The sequence below is a fragment of the Papaver somniferum genome, chromosome 11 (genome assembly GCF_003573695.1).
Source record: "Papaver somniferum cultivar HN1 chromosome 11, ASM357369v1, whole genome shotgun sequence".
Lineage (NCBI taxonomy): Eukaryota > Viridiplantae > Streptophyta > Magnoliopsida > Ranunculales > Papaveraceae > Papaver > Papaver somniferum.
Window position 1 is genome coordinate 46571302 of NC_039368.1, and position 22675 is coordinate 46593976.

Genomic DNA, 22675 nt, shown 5'->3' on the forward strand with positions numbered 1-22675 from the left:
ACAAATCACATCAATTTTTGGCGCCGCCGACGCAGACTTGTTTTTAGGGTTTTAGATTTATTTTATTTTTATTATTTTTTTTCTTTTTTATGTTTTTGGGTATTTATCTTGTGTCTACAGGTTCTGGATCATAAAGAAAATTGAGCCAAAGATTTTGGTGATTTCATAAAGACTTGGAGCTAAAGATTAAAGCAAAAAGAACAGAAAAGAAGACAATTTTATTTTATACAATTTTAGTTTAGGGTTTGTTTATTTTCTTTTAGAAAAAAAAAACTGTATTAGGGTTTATTATTTTTGTAATTTTTCTTTTCTTTTTGGACTTTTGGACTTTGAGACATTATTTTTTTTATTACCCTACGGAAGGGTACTTTAAATATAAACTGTTTGCAGAGAAGGAGGACAATTACTATATTGTCTCTGCACCTTGGGTTCGTACACTTGACATCGGAGTCAGTGGCCCGAGTCGACTACAATCGATTCATCTCCCGTCTGGAACGGGAGGTAAGATTCTAAACACTCGCAAATCCCCTGTCAGCGAGTTATTGGAATCCTTCGTATGCATATATGTTGAGGACTGAATACGAACATTTATTTTTCTAGTAAAAGGAAAGGCCTGGCCATACAAGATAAGGGTTCAGATTTCATCACCGTCCTCTTCTTGCCCGCTTTAGGAACACGTAACCTACGCGAACCTAAGCCTAAAATTTTGAATAGAACGAGACCGATAGGGTAACGAGCTTAACAGGAAAGTCATTCGAAAAATATTGGTTACTCTTTTAAGCATACTTCGAAGTTCTTGACGGTTTCTGTATATTTAGTGCTGAATGCGCCTCCTTGTAATACCGGTGAGGCGTTGGGTATCAAAGCTCCACCGAGCTTCCCTCGCCTCTATTCAACTTACTTTAACTCAGATTGATTCCGGAGGGGTTCGCTTAAATTATAACGAATTCCCGTTCGAAGGATTAGAAGCTGGTCTAGAAACAATCTAAGCGAATCCATCATGCTTTTTGTTTGCTAGAAATCAATAGGTTTGATTTGGTTGAGTCGGCCTTGATCTGTGTTTGCTTACCCTTCCAATTTAGAAAATTCTATTATATACCTGAACGTAAAAGAGACGCACTAGGTAGATTTGTTAAAGAGAAACCTAGTAGTTTAAGCGTCTCGATTACCTTAATCTAGAGAGTACGACTTTTGAAGAGTCTGTTTTTGAACGTCCTTTGACTGAGGAGAGAATCCTGTTGCTCCGATAGCGCCAGAAATGGCAACTTTGAAAGCTTTGTTGAATCCAACTAGGACTACTCGTCCCTCATGTATCAGGTTAGCTGAGACGGAAGCAACTTATGAACTTAAACCTGGGACCTTACAGCTGCTCCCAATCTTTTTAGGGAAAGAAAATGAAAACCCCTATTTCCATGTTAGGGACTTTGAGGAAATTTGTAGTACCCTCAGGATTAGAAACCTAGATGATGATGCTTTGAAACTTAGGTTATTCCCCTTTTCCCTGAAAGATAAAGCTAAATCGTGGCTATATAGTTTGGCTTCCGGGTCAATCGAAACGTATGAACAACTTACATCTGCCTTTTTGAACAAGTTTTTCCCTAGGCACAAAACATCGTCTATTAGGACGCAAATCTGCACGTTTTCTCAACAGGAGGGAGAAACTTTGTATAGGTATTTGGAAAGGTTCAATGATTTATTAGCCCAATGTCCTCATCATGGTTTAGAGAAGGTTAGGTTAGTTCAGATCCTTTATGAGGGTTTAGATTATCCCACCACAACCACAGTAGAATCTATGTGTACTGGTGGATTTGAGAACCAAACAGTTGATGACGCGATGACATATTTGCATGAAGTCGCCGAAAAGACCCAACAATGGGAAAGTAGTAGGGGACCCCAGAAAACAATTCTTCTCGCAGAGGAAACGTTAATAGGGTAGAAGGAGGCTATGAATCAGATGCCAAAATTGCTGCTATAGCGAAAAGGTTAGAAGCTTTAGAAGTGGGTAACACTAGTGGTAGATTGGAGCCTTTTGGGAAGGCCAGAATAATGAAGAAAGCCAATGCTCTATATAATAACACTAGGTTTGATAATCGTCAGAAGTTTGACCCATATTCAGAAACCTATAATCCTGGTTGGAGGAACCATCCGAACTTTTCATGGTCTAAGGGCCAGAGTCAGGGTCAGTCTAATAATTCTAATGCTCCCCCAGGTTTTGGCTACACTAGGAATACATCAGGCCCAGAAAATAAAACGACTAGCTTAGAGGAATCTATTAAGATGTTAGCAAAAACTCAGGAAATGTTAGCACAGAGCCATGTTAGTTTTCAACAGGAAACCAAGCAGAATTTTCAAACTAATGCTCAGAGCCTTGCTAAGTTAGAACTTCAAGTCGGCCAAATAGCTAAGACCTTAAGTGAGAGAGATAATGGTAGGTTCCCTAGTCAGACTAATCCCAATCCTAGAGGAGTTCATGAAGTAGGTACAAAACCATCGAATCAATTGAATGCTATTAGAACCCTTAGGAGTGGTAGAATAGTAGACAATCAGGTAACCATGCCCGATAGTGAACATACTGTAGTTCACCCCTCAGGACCACTAGCTAAGGAAACTGATAAAATTTCTGATGATGCCAACTCAGTTCCTGAGAGGTCTGATTCTGTGCCTAGAGCCCCATTTCCTCAGCTATTAGTACCAACAAAGAAGGAATCGAACTTTAATGACATATTGGAGGTTTTTAAGCAAGTTACCATAAACCTTCCTTTATTAGATGCAATTAGGCAAATTCCTGCTTATGCCAAGTTCCTTAAGGATATGTGTACGCGAAAGCGAAAACTTAGCGTCCATAAGAAAGCCTTTTTAGCTAGTCACGTAAGTTATTCAAAACACTACAACTCCAAAGTACAAAGACCCAGGTTCCCCTACCATTGCTTGTACAATAGGTAAACGCCGGGTAGAAAAAGCTTTACTTGACTTAGGAGCCAGTGTGAACCTACTTCCGTACCATGTGTACTTACAGCTAGGACTTGGTGAAATGAAACCTACTCAGATAACACTGCAGTTAGCTGATAGGTCTGTTAAAATTCCTCGAGGTGTTATTGAGGATGTCCTTATTGAGGTCGACAAGTTTATCTATCCAGTGGATTTCGTGGTCCTAGATACTCAACCTGTCCCTGACCCAGAGAACCAGATACCTGTGATTTTAGGTCGCCCGTTTTTAGCTACGTCGAATGCGATCATTAACTGTCGAAATGGTGTGATGAATTTATCTTTTGGTAATATGACTATAGAGATGAACATTTTTAATGTCAGTAAGCTACCTTATGAGCTAGATGACACATGTGTTGAAGAGGTGAACATGATAGAAGCCTTAGTTCAGAAGTCATTACCAAACATTTTATTTGAAGACCCATTAGAAAGTTGTCTATCCCATTTTGGTTTAGATTTTGATGACGATAGCACTATTGAACAAGTGAATGCTCTATTAGATTCTACCCCTGTGTTAGACACTGATAGATGGAAAGCTAGGTTCGAACCGTTACCAGTTTCTGAGACTACCCTAATTCCTTCTTTAGAAGCCCCCAAAGTTGGACCTTAAACCACTACCCGATACTCTAAAGTATGTGTTTTTAGGCCCATCTGAGACTTTACCTGTGATTGTAGCTTCCGATTTGGATAGTGATCAGGAAAGTAGGCTAGTAAAAGTACTTCAAGACAATAAGGAAGCTTTAGGGTGGACTATAGCAGACATTAAGGGTATAAGTCCTACTGTGTGTATGCATCAGATTCATTTAGAGGAAGACTCCAAACCTTCTAGGGAGATGCAACGTCGACTGAACCCTAACATGAAAGAGGTAGTTCGAAAAGAGGTGCTTAAGTTGTTAGATGCGGGTATTATTTACCCAATTTCAGACAGTAAGTGGGTCAGCCCTGTTCAGGTTGTCCCCAAGAAATCAGGTATCACTGTAGTCCAGAATGATAATAATGAATTAATCCCAACCCGAGTGACCACGGGATGGCGTGTGTGTATTGACTATAGGAAATTGAACAAGGTCACAAGGAAGGACACTTTCCCCTTCCTTTTATCGACCAATGCTAGAGCGATTAGCTGGACATAGTCACTATTGCTTCTTAGATGGCTACTCCGGTTATAATCAGATCGTTATTGCCCCAGAAGACCAAGAGAAAACCACTTTTACCTGTCCCTTTGGTACCTTTGCGTATAGACGCATGCCTTTCGGGTTATGTAATGCCCCTGCGACTTTTCAGCGTTGTATGATGAGCATATTTTCTGATATGGTAGAACGGTTTTTAGAGGTCTTTATGGATGATTTTTCAGTGTTTGGTTCATCTTTTGATGAGTGCTTGCATCATTTGACATTAGTGTTGACTAGGTGTAAGGAAAAGAATTTAGTGCTTAATTGGGAAAAATGCCATTTCATGGTTGAATCAGGAATTGTCTTAGGGCACATCGTTTCTTCAAAGGGTATAGAGGTAGACAAAGCCAAAATTGACCTTATTAAGACTCTACAGGTCCCAAAAACCGTAAAAGATATTAGGTCATTCTTAGGGCATGCAGGTTTTTACCGTCGATTCATTAAGGATTTTAGCTTGATTTCTAGACCTCTTTGCAATTTGCTTGCAAAAGATGTTAAGTTTGTCTTTGATGATGCTTGCTTAAAGGCTTTTGATAAGCTTAAAACTTTACTCACTACTGCCCTCTAGTCCAGGCACCTAACTGGAACCTACCCTTTGAATTATGTGTGATGCTTCAGATTATGCTATAGGCGTTGCTAGGTCAGCGAGAAAAAAATTACTCCATGTGATTTACTATGCTAGCAAAACTCTGAATGATGCCCAAATGAACTATACAACTACCGAGAAGGAATTCTAGCCATCGTGTTTGCCTTGGATAAGTTTAGATCCTATTTATTAGGTTCTAAGATCGTAATCTATACTGATCATGCTGCTTTGAAATGTCTAAGAAGGATACCAAACCTAGATTGATTAGATGGATCCTTTTGTTACAAGAATTTTGTCCAGACATTAGAGACAAAAAGGGTGCAGAGAATGTGTAGCAGACCACTTGTCTAGGCTAGTTGTTAGTTCCCCTAATAATTCCCTTCCTATAAGGGATAGTTTTCCTGATGAACAATTGTTCTCTGTTTCCCAATCACCTTGGTATGCAAATATAGTGAATTATCTTGTTACTGGTCGAATGCCTCAACATTGGGGTAAGCAAGATCGTTCTAGGTTTTTAGCCGAGGTTAAGCATTTCTTTTGGGACGATCCTTATCTGTTTAAGTATTGTCCGGACCAGATTATTAGGAGATGTGTATCTGAGAGTGACCAGTCTAGTATTATCTCCTTTTGTCATGAACATGCATGTGGGGGTCATTTTAGTGCTAAGAAGACTGCTGCTAAGATTTTGCAGTGTGGATTTTACTGGCCTTCGTTGTTTAAAGATTCCCATAGTCATTGTGTTTCTTGTGAGCGTTGCCAGAAGTTAGGAACCATTTCCCGTAGAAATATGATGCCTTTGAACCCTATTTTAGTGATTGAGGTCTTTGATGTGTGGGGCATTGATTTTATGGGTCCATTTCCTATTTCGTTTGGTTATCTTTACATACTTGTCGCTGTAGACTATGTGTCTAAGTGGGTTGAGGCGGTTCCGTGTAAAACAATGACCACAGGGTCGTAGTCCAGTTTTTGAAAGAGAATATACTTACACGTTTTGGTACGCCGCGAGCTATAATTAGTGATGGAGGTTCACACTTTTGTAATAGACCGTTTGCTCTTTTAATGAAACAATACGGTATTACCCATAAAGTAGCAACCCCATATCACCCTCAGACTAGTGGTCAGGTAGAGGTTTCCAATAGGGAAATTAAACGTATTCTAGAGAAAACAGTTAATCCAAATAGGAAAGACTGGTCGTCGAGGCTTACTGATGCCTTATGGGCTTACCGTACTGCGTTTAAGACACCCATTGGAATGTCACCTTATCGTTTAGTGTTTGGCAAGGCATGTCACCTGCCTGTTGAGTTAGAGCATCGAGCCTATTGGGCTATTAAGAACTTAAACTTTTCACTTGACAAGGCAGGAGCTCAAAGAAAGCTCCAGCTCAATGAGTTGGACGAGATTCGTAGAGATGCATACGATAGTGCTAAGGAGTATAAGAACAAAATGAAACTTGTGCATGATAGGAATATTTTACGAAAGTCATTTTCTCCAGGTCAAAAAGTTCTTCTATGACACTCGGTTGCATCTATTCCCCGGGAAGTTGCGCTCTCGATGGACCGGTCCTTTTGTGGTTCGTATTGTTTTTTCTCATGGCGCTGTTGAGATTGAGTCACCAGATGGTAGTAGTTCTTCGAAGGTTAACGGTCAGCGATTGAAGCCCTTTATATAGTCTTTTCCTACAGGTGATGTTGAGGAGGTCCCTATGGAGGACCATGTTTACCTTGATTGACCATCGAGGCGATTTTGTATGTTGTATATTATTTTTGTAGGTTTTTGGTTACACTTGACCCAGGTACTATCTTTCCGACTTCTCTCTTTATTATTTCCTCATGTTACTTATATTTTTGGTACTGTTCTTTAATTAGAAACATTGAGGACAATGTTAGATTTAAGTTTGGGGTGGGGTAGAAACTTTTTGTTACCTTTTCGTTGCAATAAATAAACTCCAGAGCCTAGAAATTTATCCTTATTAAGGATGGCACTACCCAATCTAAGTGGATGGAAGCATTTTGGTTGTAGGAGTTGAGGGACCAATCTGATTAGATGGAAACATCTAAAGAGTCTATTCATAAAAGCACAGAGCTCAGGTGTTAGAAATAACATGGTAGTTTCGCCATATCTCATTGAGTCCTTTTCACTTCTATTTTTATTTTTTTTTTTTAAAATATGTTTCTCTAAGTGATTAGGTGGGGCTCACGATTCAAGTTGTTACCATTGCTAGGGTGAAATAGAGTGATTGAGATAGCCAAAAAAAAAAAAAAAAAAAAAGAAGAGATTGAGACCAGACCATCAGACCAACTGGAATAAATTCAATCAAGTCGACCACTCGAACCCTTGTATATGCCAGTTGTGTTGACCTAGATTTAGGATTATCGACCACTGGTACTCTTGTATATGCCAATGTGTTGATATTAGTCAGACCGGTATCTCAGTCCATTAGGATAGGTTCATTATGGCAGTGGCCTTCAGACAGATATGAGAAACACCGTTCACCTTAGCCAACATCAAAACCATCTTCTTAATCTATCCATGTGATTTGTTTGATTCTGAGTTTGGATGTGACTATATGAGTAGAGCTCTGTCACTTTATATGAATTTTAGTATGCTTGAGTGCGAACTCGTGTACAGCAATTGGAATTTCGCATCAGGGTACTTCCTCCTGTAGTCAATAAGTATGCCAACCAAGGAGATTCTTTAGTGCCTTCCAAGGTTCTGTGTAGATAGCTAGGGTCTGGAGTATAAATGTTTTGTGGGTATACCTCTGGTAATCCCTTCGAAGACAACACTCCGCCACTAGAGACACCTAGGGGTTTAAGGCTTATTGCATACGCTAAATGCAATCGACGATGCCTGCGACAATGAGTTAGGATTTTATTTTTGATTTACTCCATGATGAGCAAATAATAAGTTTGGGGGTATTTGATAGACACATTTTCATGTCTGACATGATCTCAATTCTATGTATTTTTAATGCTCAATTTTGTATTTATTATGGTTTTTTATGTCTTTGTAGGTGTTTTTGAAGGAATAAGCATTTGCGAAGAAATTGGATCGAAAAGTGGTATTTGCGCTCGTGGGAGAAAATCACTAAAGATACCCCTCATTTGGATAAGGGGCACTCACTTACTAAGGGGCACACACTTGTTATTTGCACCCCAGGGCACCCAGCTGATAAAGACACCTCATCAGAGGTTAGGGGGCATCTCTTCTTCACGGTTCAAAGTTAGCAAATAGGCGGGAAATATGGTTTGAAATTCCAGTAACAGCGTACTTCACTGTATTGGGTTCTGGCAATGGTATCTCGGATTTCTTTGTGGATTTGGGTACATATGGTCCTAGTTGGATGAAACAGGGAAGGCGGTTGAAGGCTTGATCTGTTTCTCGTGAAACAGGGATGTCAGTTTCTCGGGTTTGGTTTATGGAACGTACGTGGGAGATATATTCTCGTACGACTGAGTTATATATTGAGAAATTCATCTGATTGTTGGAAGACACAAAAGAAAAAAAAAAGATATCAAATCTCCGTAGTTTTGGAAGTTATCAAAACCAATATGGAAGAAAAATATCTACGGAAACAGGGGAGTAAACTCGATCCTGTTTGATTCTACATGGAATTTACGTGGGATTAAAAGGGAAGATATTTGTCCCATAAGATTTTATTACGTCACAGAGACAATTTGGGAGGTTTAAAACAATCCAGAAACGTGTAAGGTGAAGCAGCAAAGGAAGAAAAGACCGTGTCTTGTGGTGAAAGAAAAAGAGAAGATTTCTCGGGATTTAATAACCCTTTGTGTATGTAAATACGAGAGAAGAGTATCAAAGGGGTAATAGGGAGTTTGGGGTGGTTGTCGTGAAGAATGAAACGCTGCAGAGGAGAAGTAGCAGCAGCAGGTGAAGAAGAAGGAGAAGAGTTGCAGACCACACTATAGAAGTGTCGTTCTTCAGATTATTCTTAAGAACCCTAATCTGAAGAACATTAAGCTGCACAGAACAGTCGCAACCAGGGTCTTATAATCAATAGTTATGTAACAGTCCAATAGCCACGCATATCTTCAGTTAGAAACACTTCTTGTAACAGTGAATTCTGTAGCGCTGTTACAACGTTGCAGATTCGCTGAGTTATATAATTTCTTCAATAAAAACACCTTTTGAGCCATGATTTATTATTTTGAACCTGTTTTTGATATGAGGATCTAAACTCCAACACTGGGATGATGGAGGAAGCCATTCTTCACGCATGTGGTAATTCTATTAATTCTTTTATGACTTATTGCATTGATTTTTAATCGATTTATGATTTTTATTGAATGATTGTGATTTCAATTGATGGGTCATGCTTAGCTTAAGTGATTTGATGTCCCATGCTTTATATTTACAACCATTACTTTCGGAATCTACTTTGGCAAAGAATAAGAGTCAATAATCTTTATCATATGAGCTATAATTGTGTAGAATTGATTTTTGAACCACATGAGTATGAAAATTGGTGAAATCCCAAGTCTCAGTACCTCTCGATATTGTGACACTCTTGTATATATTTTCTATTTTTAAGTCTGAAATCAATCTCAACAAGTCCGAGTTGAACGAACTTTATTTACCACTTAAAAAACTACATAACCTATCCGCCCTCGGTGTGGACCTTTTCAGTATTTTATGCTCTTAATTGACGCATCTGCTAGATGGTCACATGTTTGTCTCTTATCCACAAGAAATGTTGCATTTGCTCGGCTTCTCGCCCAAGTAATTAGGCTACGTGCACATTTTCCAGATTTTCCTATAAAGTCTATTCGGCTAGATGGAGCTGGTGAATTTACATCATAAACATTTGATGCATATTGCTTGTCTGCTGGTATTGATGTTGAACATCTTGTAGCTCATGTTCATACACAAAATGGTTTAGCTGAATCATTTATTAACCATTTGCAGTTAATAGCTCGACCCATGTTAGTGAGAACGAAATTGCCCGTTTCTGCATGGGTGCATGCTATTCTACATGTTGTGGCCTTAGTTCGACTTCGGCCCACTGCAAATCATCAATACTCTCCCTTACAACTTGTTTTGGGCCATCAACCAGATGTTTCTCATCTGCGTGTTTTTGGTTGTTGTGTATATGTGCTTGTTGCACCTCCACAACGCACTAAATTTGGCCCACAACGTAGAAAAGGTATATATGTTGGTTTTGACTCACCATCTATTATTAGATATCTTGATCCTTGAACCGGTGATATATTCACATCCCATTTTGTTGATTGTCATTTTGATGATACAATTTTCCCACCATTAGGGGGAGAATTTAAGCCGCCAGAAGAACAGAGTAAACTTTCTTGGTATGTACCTACTCTGTCTCGTCTTGACCCCGCACTAATCAATCAGAAATTGAAGTGCAGAAGATTATCCATCTTCAGAACATTGTTGATCAAATGCCAGATGCATTTGTTGATACGACAAGAGTAACTAAATCATCCTACCATCTAAAAATGTCTCGGCACGTACTAATGTCCCAGTTGGACAGGTCGTGATTGTTCCAGAAAATGAGTCGTCTAAGGTACGCCTGAAGCGTGGACGCCCCATTGGTTCAAAAGATTCTGCTCCTAGAAAAGGAAAAGCCAACCAGAATCGACAAAAGATAGTGCTCAAAAGGAGACTATATATGAACGATCCTAATTTCCAAACTTACTACCTCCAGTCGAGGAAAATGCCCCTGAAAGGGAACTTGTACCAGGAAATGAAGAAATTTCCATAAATTTTGCATGCAAGAAGAAATGTGGGATCGTAACAAGATTCTTGTCGATAATAAGTTTTCGTTTACAGTAGCTACTGACATTTCTATGGATAAAGATGATTGTGAGCCACAATCCATAGAAGAATGTATTGAAAAACATGATTGGCCAAAATGGAAGGGCGCCATTAAAGCAGAATAAGTCTCTCTCTAACCGTAATGTTTTAGGACCTGCAGTCCTAACAGCTAAAAATGTGAACCATGTTGGTTGCAAATGGATGTTCGTAAGAAAATGTAATGAGAGAAATTAAGTGGTTCGCTATAAAGCGAGACTTTTAGCACAAGGTTTCTCGCAGAGACCTGGGATTGATTACGAAGAAACATATTTCCCTGTTATGGATGCTATTACGTTCCGATACTTGATTAGTATGGAAATATCTGAAGGACTTGATATGCATTTAATGGATGTGGTTACTGCATATATGTATGGAAAATTGGATACAGATATACATATGAAAATCCCAGAAGGATTTACATTGTCTGAAAACAAACCACGCAATACATATTCACTTAAACTTATCACAGCTTTATATGGATTAATATCTGGACGAATGTGGTATAATCGTCTAAATGAATATTTGATAACTAAGGGATATGTAAATAATCCTATTTTTCCATTTGTCTTTATAAAGAAGACTACAATAGGATTTTCGATTATAGTTGTATACGTTGATGATATCAACTTATTTGGAACTCTTGAAGGCAATTGAATGCTTAAAGGGAGAATTTGAGATTAAGGATCTTGGAAAAACAAAGTTTTGTCTCGGCTTGCAGATCGAGCACTATCCGAGTGGCATACTTGTTCACCAGAAGATGTACACTGAGAAACTTTTAAAACATTTCAATATGGATAAATCTTATCCACTTAGCACTCCTATGGTAGTAAGATCTCTTGACACTAAAAATGACCCTTTTCGTCCGAAGGAAGAAAACGAAATATATCTTGGTCGAGAAGTACCATAGTTGAGTGCAATTGGTGCACTACTGTATCTTGCACAATATACTAGACCTGACATTTCTTTTGTAGTTAATTTGTTAGCAAGATTCAGCTCTGCTCCAACGCAGAGACATTGGGCAGGTGTAAAACATATCTTTCGATATCTTCAGGGTACTGCAGACATGGGATTATTTTACTCAAAAGATGTATCGCGTTCTTCGCAATTAGTCGAATATACAGATGCAGGTTATCTCTCCGACCCACACAAAGCCATTTCTCAAACTGGATATGTGTTTACAAGTGGCGGTACCGCAATTTCTTGGAAATCGTGTAAGCAGAGCCTTCCCGCTACCTCCTCTAACCACTCCGAGATTATCGCCCTCCATGAAGCTAGCAGAGAATGTGTATGGCTAAGATCATTAATCACCCATCTCCGAAGTTCATGTGATTTAACTTCTCTTACGAAAGTACCAACCATCATCAATGAAGATAATGCAACATGTATCTCACAGATGAAAGAAGGTTACATCAAGGGTGATCGAATAAAGCATATTTCACCAAAGTTATTTTATTCACACCATCTAGAAAAGAATAAAGAGATATGTATCCAGAAGATACAGTCGTGTGAAAACTATGCAGATTTATTCACCGAATCTTTACCAACAACAGTCTTCAGAAAGCTAGTTTATGGAATCGTAATGCGGCATCTGTATAAGCAGTGAACTCTGTGCAACTTTGATCAGGGGGAGTTAATCTTGGATTTTAGACACGTTGTACTCTTTTTCCTTCGTCAAGGTTTTGTGTCTTCGGGATTTTTCCTTGTCAAGGTTTTAACGAGGCAACTTGTTCATAACCACTTCTTGGCATCGTACTCTTTTTCCTTCGTTCAGGTTTTTCCCATTAAATTTTTCCCTGACAAGGTTTTAACGAGTCAATGATAGAAAATGGTGGATATTCAAGGGGAGTATTAAATAAGTTAGTGGCTATTCTAATTAACATGCATGTCACTTAAGCATGTGGTGTTAATAAATTCATTTTCACTCCTATCTTGATACTTACTGCGTGCATTAATGCATGCCATTGGTGTTTCCCTTTTGACACCAGTAGTAATATGTGTCTATATTCATGGTAGTGTTAGACTAATGATTGACACATGAATTTAGTGGGTGTCAGGAATGAGTTCATTGGGAACACTATATATACCTCTTTATGCCTTTGTATTTTGATTATCCCATTTCTAAAAAAGACTAATAAGAAAGCTCTCTCTTACTCTCTACTAATACTTGAGCAATTAATTAGTACTTAGTTCTTTGCAGTATAATTAGTAGTTTAATTATTACATTTCCATTAATTTCATTCAGGTCGGACGGTGAAGTAACCAACAACAGATTACAGATGTATCCATATTCCGTAATTGATTTTGGATTTTGTTAATATAAACGGTAATAATTAAGCATATTTAGATCCTACAGATTAAAGAAAAAAAAAAAAGACAAACACCCAAGTAAATTAAAAAAAAAAAAGCGAAAAGCATTGCATAACCTCCACCTCTTTGATTTCCCGCAGGATTCCCCCACCTGCCCCCTCTGTTATTGTGATGATGGTAATTAGCACCTGCACTTGAGTGCTGGCTCCCATAGCCACTGTATGCACCTCCTCTTTGGTTTACATGGCGTCCACCTGCCACATATGTTTGTGCCACGTTACCAGGATGATACAATGGTGGGACACCAACTACTGGGGTTGCACCAGGAGGTGGGGATACTCATGCACGGGATGATGGTTTCTGGTATGAGCCGCTTGCCAGTTTTCTTCATTCTGAGGACGGTTACTATCGGGAGTAGAAGCATACGGTGGACCATGATTATATCGACCCCCACTAGACACATGATTAACGCACTATAGAAAGAAACTAGTGAGTACTACAATCTCTTCCTATGTAAATCTCTGTTACAAACTCAACTACGATATTAAAAGTAGGTTCATAACTGTAACTGATATCAAAAAGTTAAAAGTTAATCAAGTGCATCTCTTAAGGGGAGAACCACAAAGACAATCATTGTTCATGAAGGAAGAAGCTTCAAGATGATTAAATGGTGCACCATTTGGAATCGGACCACAGAGATGATTATGGCTCAGATCCAAATGCCCAATATACGAAGCCGAAGTTACAGATTTTGGAATCGGTCCTTTCAAATTATTATAAGATAAATCCAGTGCTGTGAAATAAGATCTTTCTCCAAAAACATCTGGGATTTTACCTTCCAATGCATTTCTGCTTAAATTCAATATACTTATTCCTGAACCACTTAATAAAGTGGTTGGTATCTCGCCGGAAAGCTTATTCATGTCCAGATTCAACGTCGAAAGAACCGGCATTCTTCCAAATGATTCAGGAATGGATCCTGATAACTGGTTCACCGATAAATCCAAATCAGCTAACCTGTAAATTTTTGAAATAGAACTTGGAATAGAACCAGAAATCAAGTTTTTACTCAACAATGCTCTGCTTAGCATTTTTAAGTTGCCGAATTCAGTTGGAATCTCGCCGGTAATCTTGTTGCTTCGTAGATCAAGATGCATTAGAGAAGACATTTGAACGGTTGAAGAAGGAATTACACCGTTAATTTGATTATCAGCGAAATTTAAAACAGTAAGCCTGTGAAGTCTCCCAATATTATACGGGATTGGACCAGAGAATTGATTTCCAACCAAATCAAGAACACGAAGAAAAGAAAGAGTGGTAATACATTTGGGAATATTACCAGAAATTCCTTTCCAATCAGCGATAATAATTGTAGAAAGACGATCTAGTTTACAGATTGCTGGTGTAATAACACCGGTCATATAACCAGATCTTCCCATTTTTTCTAGAGTTGGAACAGAACTTTCAGGCGACTCACCTCTCAAACTGATTTCTGTGACTCTTTTAGAGGATGGATTACAATGAACACCATACCAAGACTTACAGCAATCTGTTCCTCTCCATGTTTTGAATATACCGAATTGTGATTCAGTTAGGGCAGATTTGAATGCTAACAGAGCATTCCTGTCTCCAACTGTGCATGATCTGACATTAGTAATGGCTGATAAACTTAGTACGAAGAAGATTAAACTTACAGTAGCAGTAGCAGTAGCAGTAGTGGTACTACCAGCTGGTGCCATTGTTGATTCACTTAGTTTCTCGCTCTAGAAATTGTGTTTTTTGAAGTAGCTAAGAGTATTAATGTCTATGTTTGGTGGAAATCGGTGTCTGAAAGGAAGAAGGTAGAAATTGAGTTAGTTTATATACCAAGTTTGTGACGGAACCACCCTCGTGTAAGGCAGGAAATTGCAGTTGCTAGTGACTGTCAGTTACATTAGTGAGTGAAAAATATCTATCAAAAGAAAAAACATTCTGTCAAAAAGGTTGTGATTAAAAAAGATTAGAAAGTCGATAAACGAAAAAGAGGATTAGATGCAAAACTTAAAAGGAAGATTATTCAGATTCAGATATTATTACGCTACTACTATACGTCGGTAATGTTTGTCAGAAATCCAATTGCGATAAATAGTAACTTTTGGGAATTACTAATTTGTTCTACTACTGCCTAGACTAACCCAAGCAAACTTTGAACTAATGGATTTGGGGTTTTGTGGGTTTCAAATCTCCCCTTTTAATAGCAACAAGGGATTGAAGAACTTAAATAGATATAACCGTTGGATCTCCAAATTTTAAAATTTCACCGTTAGATTTCACAAATAGAATTTCGTCCGAACTATTGTTATTGTCCGTTAGATCATTAGACTTCCTCTTACTTATCAGCCGTTGGATTTTAAAGAAGTGGTATAAAGAATGTTTACAGGGACATAAAAATAAATGTGCTTTTTATATATTTAAAAATCTCATATCTTTTAAACTACATATCGGATTTTTGTAAATTTTATATATTTGGAAAGCCCTTTAAATTAGCTAAGCAATGAGCACAAATAATGATATCAAATTTTTGTTTTTTCAATTTTTTTTATATGTCTCCAAATCTTATACGTTTTCTCCTTAAAAGTTAGACATAGTTTAAAATTAGACATAACTTAGAAAAAAATTGAAAAAATCTACAATAAAAAAACAAAACAAATGATTGATTTTTAAGTACAAACAACGACTAACTTTTAAATAAAAAAATATGGTGCCGAATTACCACGAAATTATTTGGAAAGTAGAAAAATAGCATCGTCAACGTGCAACGCACGTGTTCACTACTTGTGTATCTTAAGGGAGTTCCCACACCACTTAATATATTGTCTGTGGAAGCCGCTGGTTATCTCAACGTTTGAATACCCGTCTGAAGTGCAGGAGTTACTTGACAGAAACATTACATCAGCTAAACATTACGTTGGAAAAATTTTGACAGCTATAGATTTGGAAAGATAATTGTGGTTAAAGGGATCACCGAGAAATTCATTCATATATATGTTAATTATCATTCATTCATGGAGAGAGGAGCGCCGAGAAATTTGGAAATTCTCTATCTCGATAGAAAAAATTTCTATCTGTCTCTGGAAACTTTAGGAAATGTTAAAGGGATCAGATTGGAAGAAAGGAAAAGGAAGGGCTTCACATCATGGATTCACTTTTCGGCAGAGCTGGCGTTTTGGATAAGTGATGTTTTAGAAGAAGCAATGGTGATTGGTGAAACCAGAAAGAAGTGGCCAAGGAGAGCTGGAGAAGCTTCGTTTCTATGTGAAGATAAGGAGAATGAAGGAGGAAGATATTTGAGGGTTTAAGGGCTAGAAGAGGTGATGAAGACAGGTCTTATGCGCTGTGTATCCCTTGTGGAGATAGTTGTTTCTACTGGGAGACACTTTGTAAGGAGATTCGTAAGATTTTGAAATCCAATAACTTGAATAGGAAGACAAATTTGATTTTACCTACGGAGTCTGATTTCTCTGTTTCTTTGCCAAAGAAAATGGATGAAAAGAACAAATTTATAGAGTTGGTACGTGTTGCTGGTCTTGTAAGATGGCAGAGGATAGCAAAGGAGATTAGAAGTCAGATGCAGTGGGAGTCTTTCATAGATATGGAGATTGTCGATGAGCAAACTGCAAAGGTGGAGTTGATTCATGATTACTGGATTGAACTATGGAAGTCAAGGAGTATTTTAGTGTATGGGTATGTTGTTCACTTATCACAGATTCGTGGTGAACCTAAGGATTTTTATTCTTTACAGATGGAAACTGCTTCACAGTAGGAGGAGATTAAGCAGAAGAAATCTGTTAAGTCCGACTTAGCTAAAGGAGTTATTATTCCAGTACATGCAATGTCAAAGTATAAAAAGTGGCTTAAAATTAGAGGCATTCCTCATAGTTATTGGAATTATAATCTTTTCAAATCCGTTGGTGATTCTTTGGGAGGCTTGGTGGAAGTTGCATCTAGTTCTCTGCAACTCATTAAGGCTTCTTTTTTTAGAATATCAGTCAAAGGTGATTTTTCGATGATTCCGCGGTGATGGTGGTTGAAGATGGAAACCAAATGTGGGTGGCTACGGTTAAATGGGATTATAATTTCAGTCCTACATTTAAGCCTACATTAAAGGAGTATAAAAGACTGGTTACTGAGTTTGAAAATAAACAGAAAGTTTCGAATTCAAAATTATCTCTTCCCGCATTTTCAGGAGCTAAATCAGTCTGGGTCTTTGGTTCAAGATCGGACGAGTTAAATCATCAGAATCAGGAAGTGCTCAACAATAATGGTTGGGTGTACAAGCCTAAAACTTTGCCTGGAACTAATACCCGAAATGATTCCTCGTCAGCAGGTGGAGGTGGTCACGAAGTTGGCTCATCTCACTCTGCTTCTCATGGTCGGAATGTTAGAGAAGTTGGAGATCACATTCAAGCTACTGATAAGGATGTTCATAACAATATTGCTGAGTCATTTGGATGTGTAGGTGTCGTACCCAGTGCTCTCAATAAAGTTTTGGATCCTACTGTCGATATATTTCAGCCTCTAGTTGTGGATGCTGTGGAAGTTGGAGATCCCACAACAACTAGACTGGATTTAATTGACAGTTTACTTGCAACTGAATCAGTTGGTTTACAGGATGCATGTGGAGGTGGTGTACCCTTACATTCTGTTAATCAACCGGAGCAGTGCAAGACTGGATCTCTTATTCAGTTAGATGGTGGATGTGAAGGAGATGTTCCTACCATTCTAACGAGTAAGGATTCAGATTGTTTGGTTAATGCAGAACGGAGGTTTTCATCCTCATGTGGCAAGCCAGACGACCTTCAAACTGTTATGCATAAACCAGGGTTGGCTGAGAAGGGTTCTTCTGAACATGTAATGAATTCATCTGGTGATGCTACTCAGAAAGATGCTCCGCGTGAATTGATAGCTTCTGGAAATTTATTCTCGGTGAAGGAGGATCAAATAGTCATCGATATTGGTGACATCCAGAAAACCAATATTGACAGTAATGAAGTTAATTTCTCAACTTCAAAACTTGTCTTTGAATTATGCAGTAAGCTAGGGGGCATTACCAAAAAAGATGAAAATGCATCTAAAGAAGTCATTGAAGAAATTTTGTTCAAATATAGGGACAGATATAAGTCCATTGCAGATATTGGTGATGGAGGATCAAATAGTCATCGATATTGGTGACATCCAGAAAACCAATATTGACAGTAATGAAGTTAATTTCTCAACTTCAAAACTTGTCTTTGAATGCAGTAATCTAGGGGGCATTACCAAAAAAGATGAAAATGCAGCTAAAGAAGTCATTGAAGAAATTTTGTTCAAATATAAGGACAGATATAAGGCCATTGCAGCTGGTAAGCAGGTCCTGGACAGTTGTGACACTAGTAATTCAGTCGAGGCGGAGGAGGAGATCAATGAGGTTACATCAAAGGAGAATCAAGTGACTGATGGGAACTAAGCTGATTAATTGGAACATTAGGGGTTTGAACGCATATAATAAGCAGATTGCAGTTAAGGATCTGATAGCAGCTCATAGATGTTCTATTTGCACAATTCAAGAAACAAAGATAGGCAATATAACTTCCTGGTTTGTAAGTCAACTCCTGTATGATTCAAATTTTGGCTGGGATTTCTTTCCTTCTCAAGGGGTTAATGGCAACAGTGGTGGACTTCTTACAATTTGGGATAACTCATATTTCGAGTTGATGTCAGGAAAGGTTATAATTTTATATCTTCACTGCTTAAATGCAAAACTTATGGTTTTACTTTTATTCTTTCAAATGTTTATTCTCCTTGTGAATATAATTTACGCGAGGACTTTTGGAAGGATTTGGAAGAAATTATAGGTTGGAATAATAGGCCGTGGTGTGTGGTAGGCGATTTTAATTCAGTAAGATCATATGCTGAAAGGAACAAACCAGGGGGAGATGCAAGAAACATGTTGTTTCTTAATGATTTTATTGCAGAACAGGAATTGATCGATTTGCCACTGAATGAGGGTGCATATACGTGGAGTAATAAATATGATGAGCCATTGTTGTGCATACTGGACAGGGTTTTGTTATGTTCGCAATTTGATTCTCAGTTCAAAGATGCATTACAGACGGCTCTGGTAAGGACCATATCGGATCACAATCCATTAATGTTGGATTTGACGCCGGATATCAGGCTTCGGTCTTATTTCAAAATAGAACACCATTGGTTAAAACATCAATAGTTTTATAAAAATGTGGATATTTGGTGGAGGACTATGCACTACACAGGTACTCCAAGTTATATTTTCTTTAGAAAGTTGCAGAATCTTAAGTTCTTTCTCAAAGCTTGGAGTAAGATAACTTTTGGAGATGTGAGGAAAAGGGAGGATGATCTAACCAACAACATTAAAAGACTCAATTTATTAGAAGAGAATGCTTCTGTTTCAGAAAGTCAGTTGGAGGAAAGAACAAAAGACTTACTAAGTCTTAATGAACTGAAGATTACAAGGGCTAGGATGAGTATTCAGCGAGCCAGGGTGAAAGGGTTTCAGGATGGTGATAAGAACACAAAGTACTTCAATAGAATAACTAACTCTAAAAGGAAAAGAAGCATTATCTCTAAGCTGGTGGTAGTGGAGCAGATGTATTCAATCAAGACGTGATAAAATATGAGATTAAGCAGTTTTACACAAATCTCTTCACTTCTTCGGACAATATTTCTCCGATTTTAACTTTAAGAGAATTGACAACCACCAAAGCACGTGGCTTTAAAGGGAGTTTGATGAGGAGGAGGTACGTACATCTATCAAAAATTGTGGAACCAATAAGGAGTCGGGACCAGATGGTTTCACGCTAGAATTGTATAAGTGTTGTTTGGATATTGTGAAGGGAGATTTAATGCTAGCTATTAACTATTTTCATACTCATGGTAAAGCTGATTGGAGATTAAACATGGCATTCACCAGGCTGATACCAAAAAAAGAAGATACGGCTACACCTAAAGACTTCAGGCCTTTGAGCTTAATAAGCAGCTTCTACAAGATAATATCTAAACTGTTGGCAGAAAGGTTGAAGATTGTGATGCCTGGACTTATATCTAATGCACAGGGGGCCTTTGTTAAAGGCAAACAGATTCTCGATGGGGTTTTAATAGCAAACGAGTGCATAAATAGTAGAATTAAGCAGACGAAATCGGGAGTTTTGTGCAAGTTGGACATGGAAAAAACGTTCAATAACGTGAAATGGAATTCATTATTTACTATTCTACATAAAAATGGTTTCAGGGAGAAATGGATAGGATGGATTAAATGGTGTGTAATAGAAGCACAATTCTCTGTGTTGATGAATGGTATTGCAACAGATAGAATAAAACCTTCTAAAGGGATTCGACAAGGCGATCCATTGTCACCATTCCTTTTCCTTCTAGTGGTGGAGGTATTATCTATCTTACTAAATGAGGTTATTGCTAATGATAGGTTAAGTGGCTTTCAGATGACAGAGGAGGGAACTACTGTGTCGCATCTTCAGTTTGCTGACGACACAATAATTTTAATGAATGCTTCAGGGGAGGAAATGAGAAGATTACATGTGATATTAATGGTGTTTCAAATTCTCACGGGTTTAAAACTAAACCTTGAGAAGAGTTCTCTTATCAGTGTGGGGGCAGATGGCTCAGTTGAAGAGCTGGCAGATGAATTGGGATGTAAAATTGAGTCACTCCCAGTAACTTATTTGGGTTTGCCTATTGGAGCCAACAATAAAAATCTAGCTGTTTGGGACACTGTTTTGGACAGAATGAGGAAACAATTAGAACTGTGGAAAAGGATTTTCTTAAACAAGTCAGGGAGGATTACTTTGATAAAAAGTAGTTTGAGGAGTTTACCTATTTATTTTATGTCCCTAATGGAACTCCCAGCTTCGGTAGAAAAGAAGATGAACACTATTATGAGAAAGTTCCTTTGGAGGAGGATGAAGACAATAAGAAAATGAGTTGGGTGGGATGGAAGAAAGTGTGCAGGCTTAAGAAACAAGGAGGACCCGGAGTACGAAGTTTGAGACATGTGAACAGATCTTTGCTCTCCAAATGGCATTGGCGTTATGCTAACGAGAATGAGGCTTGGTGGAGGAAATTAATGGAAGAAAAATCTGGAACTTTGAATAGTTGTTTAGTTCCTATTCAGAAGAATGAAGCGATTGGTAAAAGTTTATGGAAAAAAATTTCAAGAGCTAAACAGGACTTCATGGAAGTAATGCATTTTCAGATTGGTGATGGTAGAAGTGTTAGGTTTTGGCAAGATTGGTGGTTAGAGAAGATGGCGTTAAAAGACAAATATCCAAGGATTTTTAAACTGAGCACGCAAAAGAATGTGATGGTAGCGGACGTTCTTGGTGAAAACATGGTCTTACACTTCACAAGGGCTCTCGATCCAGCTGAAAGAATAGACTTTCTGGAGTTAAGATATGATTTGAGGAATACGACAATTGATAATGAAGCTGCAGATATATTGATTGGAAGATTCTCAACTAAGATCGTTTATGAGAAGATTATGGATGATACAGATGCTCCTGATTTCTCAAGACTTTTGGAGAACAATCTTATTCCACCAAAGGTGATGTTTATGACATGGGCTTCTCTTCACAGGTCTTTACCAACAAGGTGCATGTTAAGGAGTAGAGAAATGGATATACAGTCAACGACTTGTGTGCTTTGTAATGAGGTAGATGAGGATTTGGAACATCTCTTTATTCACTGCAGCTGGACAAAAGCAATTTGGGATTATTTCTTGTCTACGTTGAAGGTGCAATGGACTATGCCAGAAATTTTCTTGGCTCTGCTGAATAGCTGGAAGTTATTCAAGATTAGTAAAAGAAAATCTACAATTTGGCAGCTAACCCCATATGCCATTTTCTGGGAAATATGGAATGAGAGAAATAGAAGGGTTAATGGTGGAAGGGCGAAATCTAAGGAAGATATTCAGTTGCTCGTAAAACAGAATATTTGTTTATGGAGTTCTCCAAAAGAAATCTTCAAGGATTACTCTGTAGGGAAAGTTTTATTTCAATGGGAAACCATCGCTTCACTGTAATAGCTCTTTTCTTTTTAGTTTTCGATGGCTTTCTAGGATTACCTTAATCCTATGTACATATTGTATTTATTTTTTTTCCTTTCAATATATCCTTCCCTTTTCTAAAAAAAAAGAAAAGATAATTGTGGTTAATTTGCAATATGGTGGATAATTTATTGGAGAAAAATGGAAGGCATTTCAGTGGAAAGTACAATGATCCACACCAAATCATTAAGAAGGTTAAGCTACAAATTTATAACCGGTGTGTAGGAACAAAATTGTTTGAGGGATATTCTCTTAGTCACGTGATTGAAAATTGAGAGGGAGTTCTTGATCCTGTGTAGTTTTTCTTACAGGTTTTTTGTTGGTTTTTGCTTGTTTTTTGTAACAAGTTCAGGTTCCTTTCTATGCCTCCGTATAAGTGAACGCACTCTGTACTTCACAGTTCTTTACCATCTTGGTGGAATAGCTGCTTTTTAATACGTTGTCTTTTGAGTCAAAAAAAAAAAATTGTGGTTAAAAATCCACGTTTTGCTTACATCATAACATGCCACATGGTTGGCTAATGAACTAATAGCGGTAGAGCAAAATTTTCCCCTTACAGACACAATAAATCAAGAAATTGTTCATTTTGATCCCGCTGTGAACTTGACAAAAGAGAAAAATGACTTGGTAAACGGGTAAATTTAATGGTTGGCCACTGTAGTTCTTGAACAACCACGCGTT

At 38.0% G+C, this 22675-nt stretch overlaps 1 protein-coding gene and 1 pseudogene across 1 annotated transcript; both read right to left on the reverse strand.

Annotated features, from left to right (window-relative positions):
- Window positions 1-1622: 1622 nt before the first annotated feature.
- Window positions 1623-1722, reverse strand: LOC113325474 (annotated as a pseudogene).
- An 11167-nt stretch (window positions 1723-12889) lies between these two features.
- On the reverse strand, window positions 12890-14708 carry LOC113320295 (DNA damage-repair/toleration protein DRT100-like). The gene has a single exon (XM_026568221.1). The coding sequence runs from the start codon at window positions 14619-14621 to the stop codon at window positions 13476-13478; it is 1146 nt and encodes a 381-aa protein (XP_026424006.1). The 5' UTR covers window positions 14622-14708; the 3' UTR covers window positions 12890-13475.
- Between the last annotated feature and the right edge of the window lie 7967 nt (window positions 14709-22675).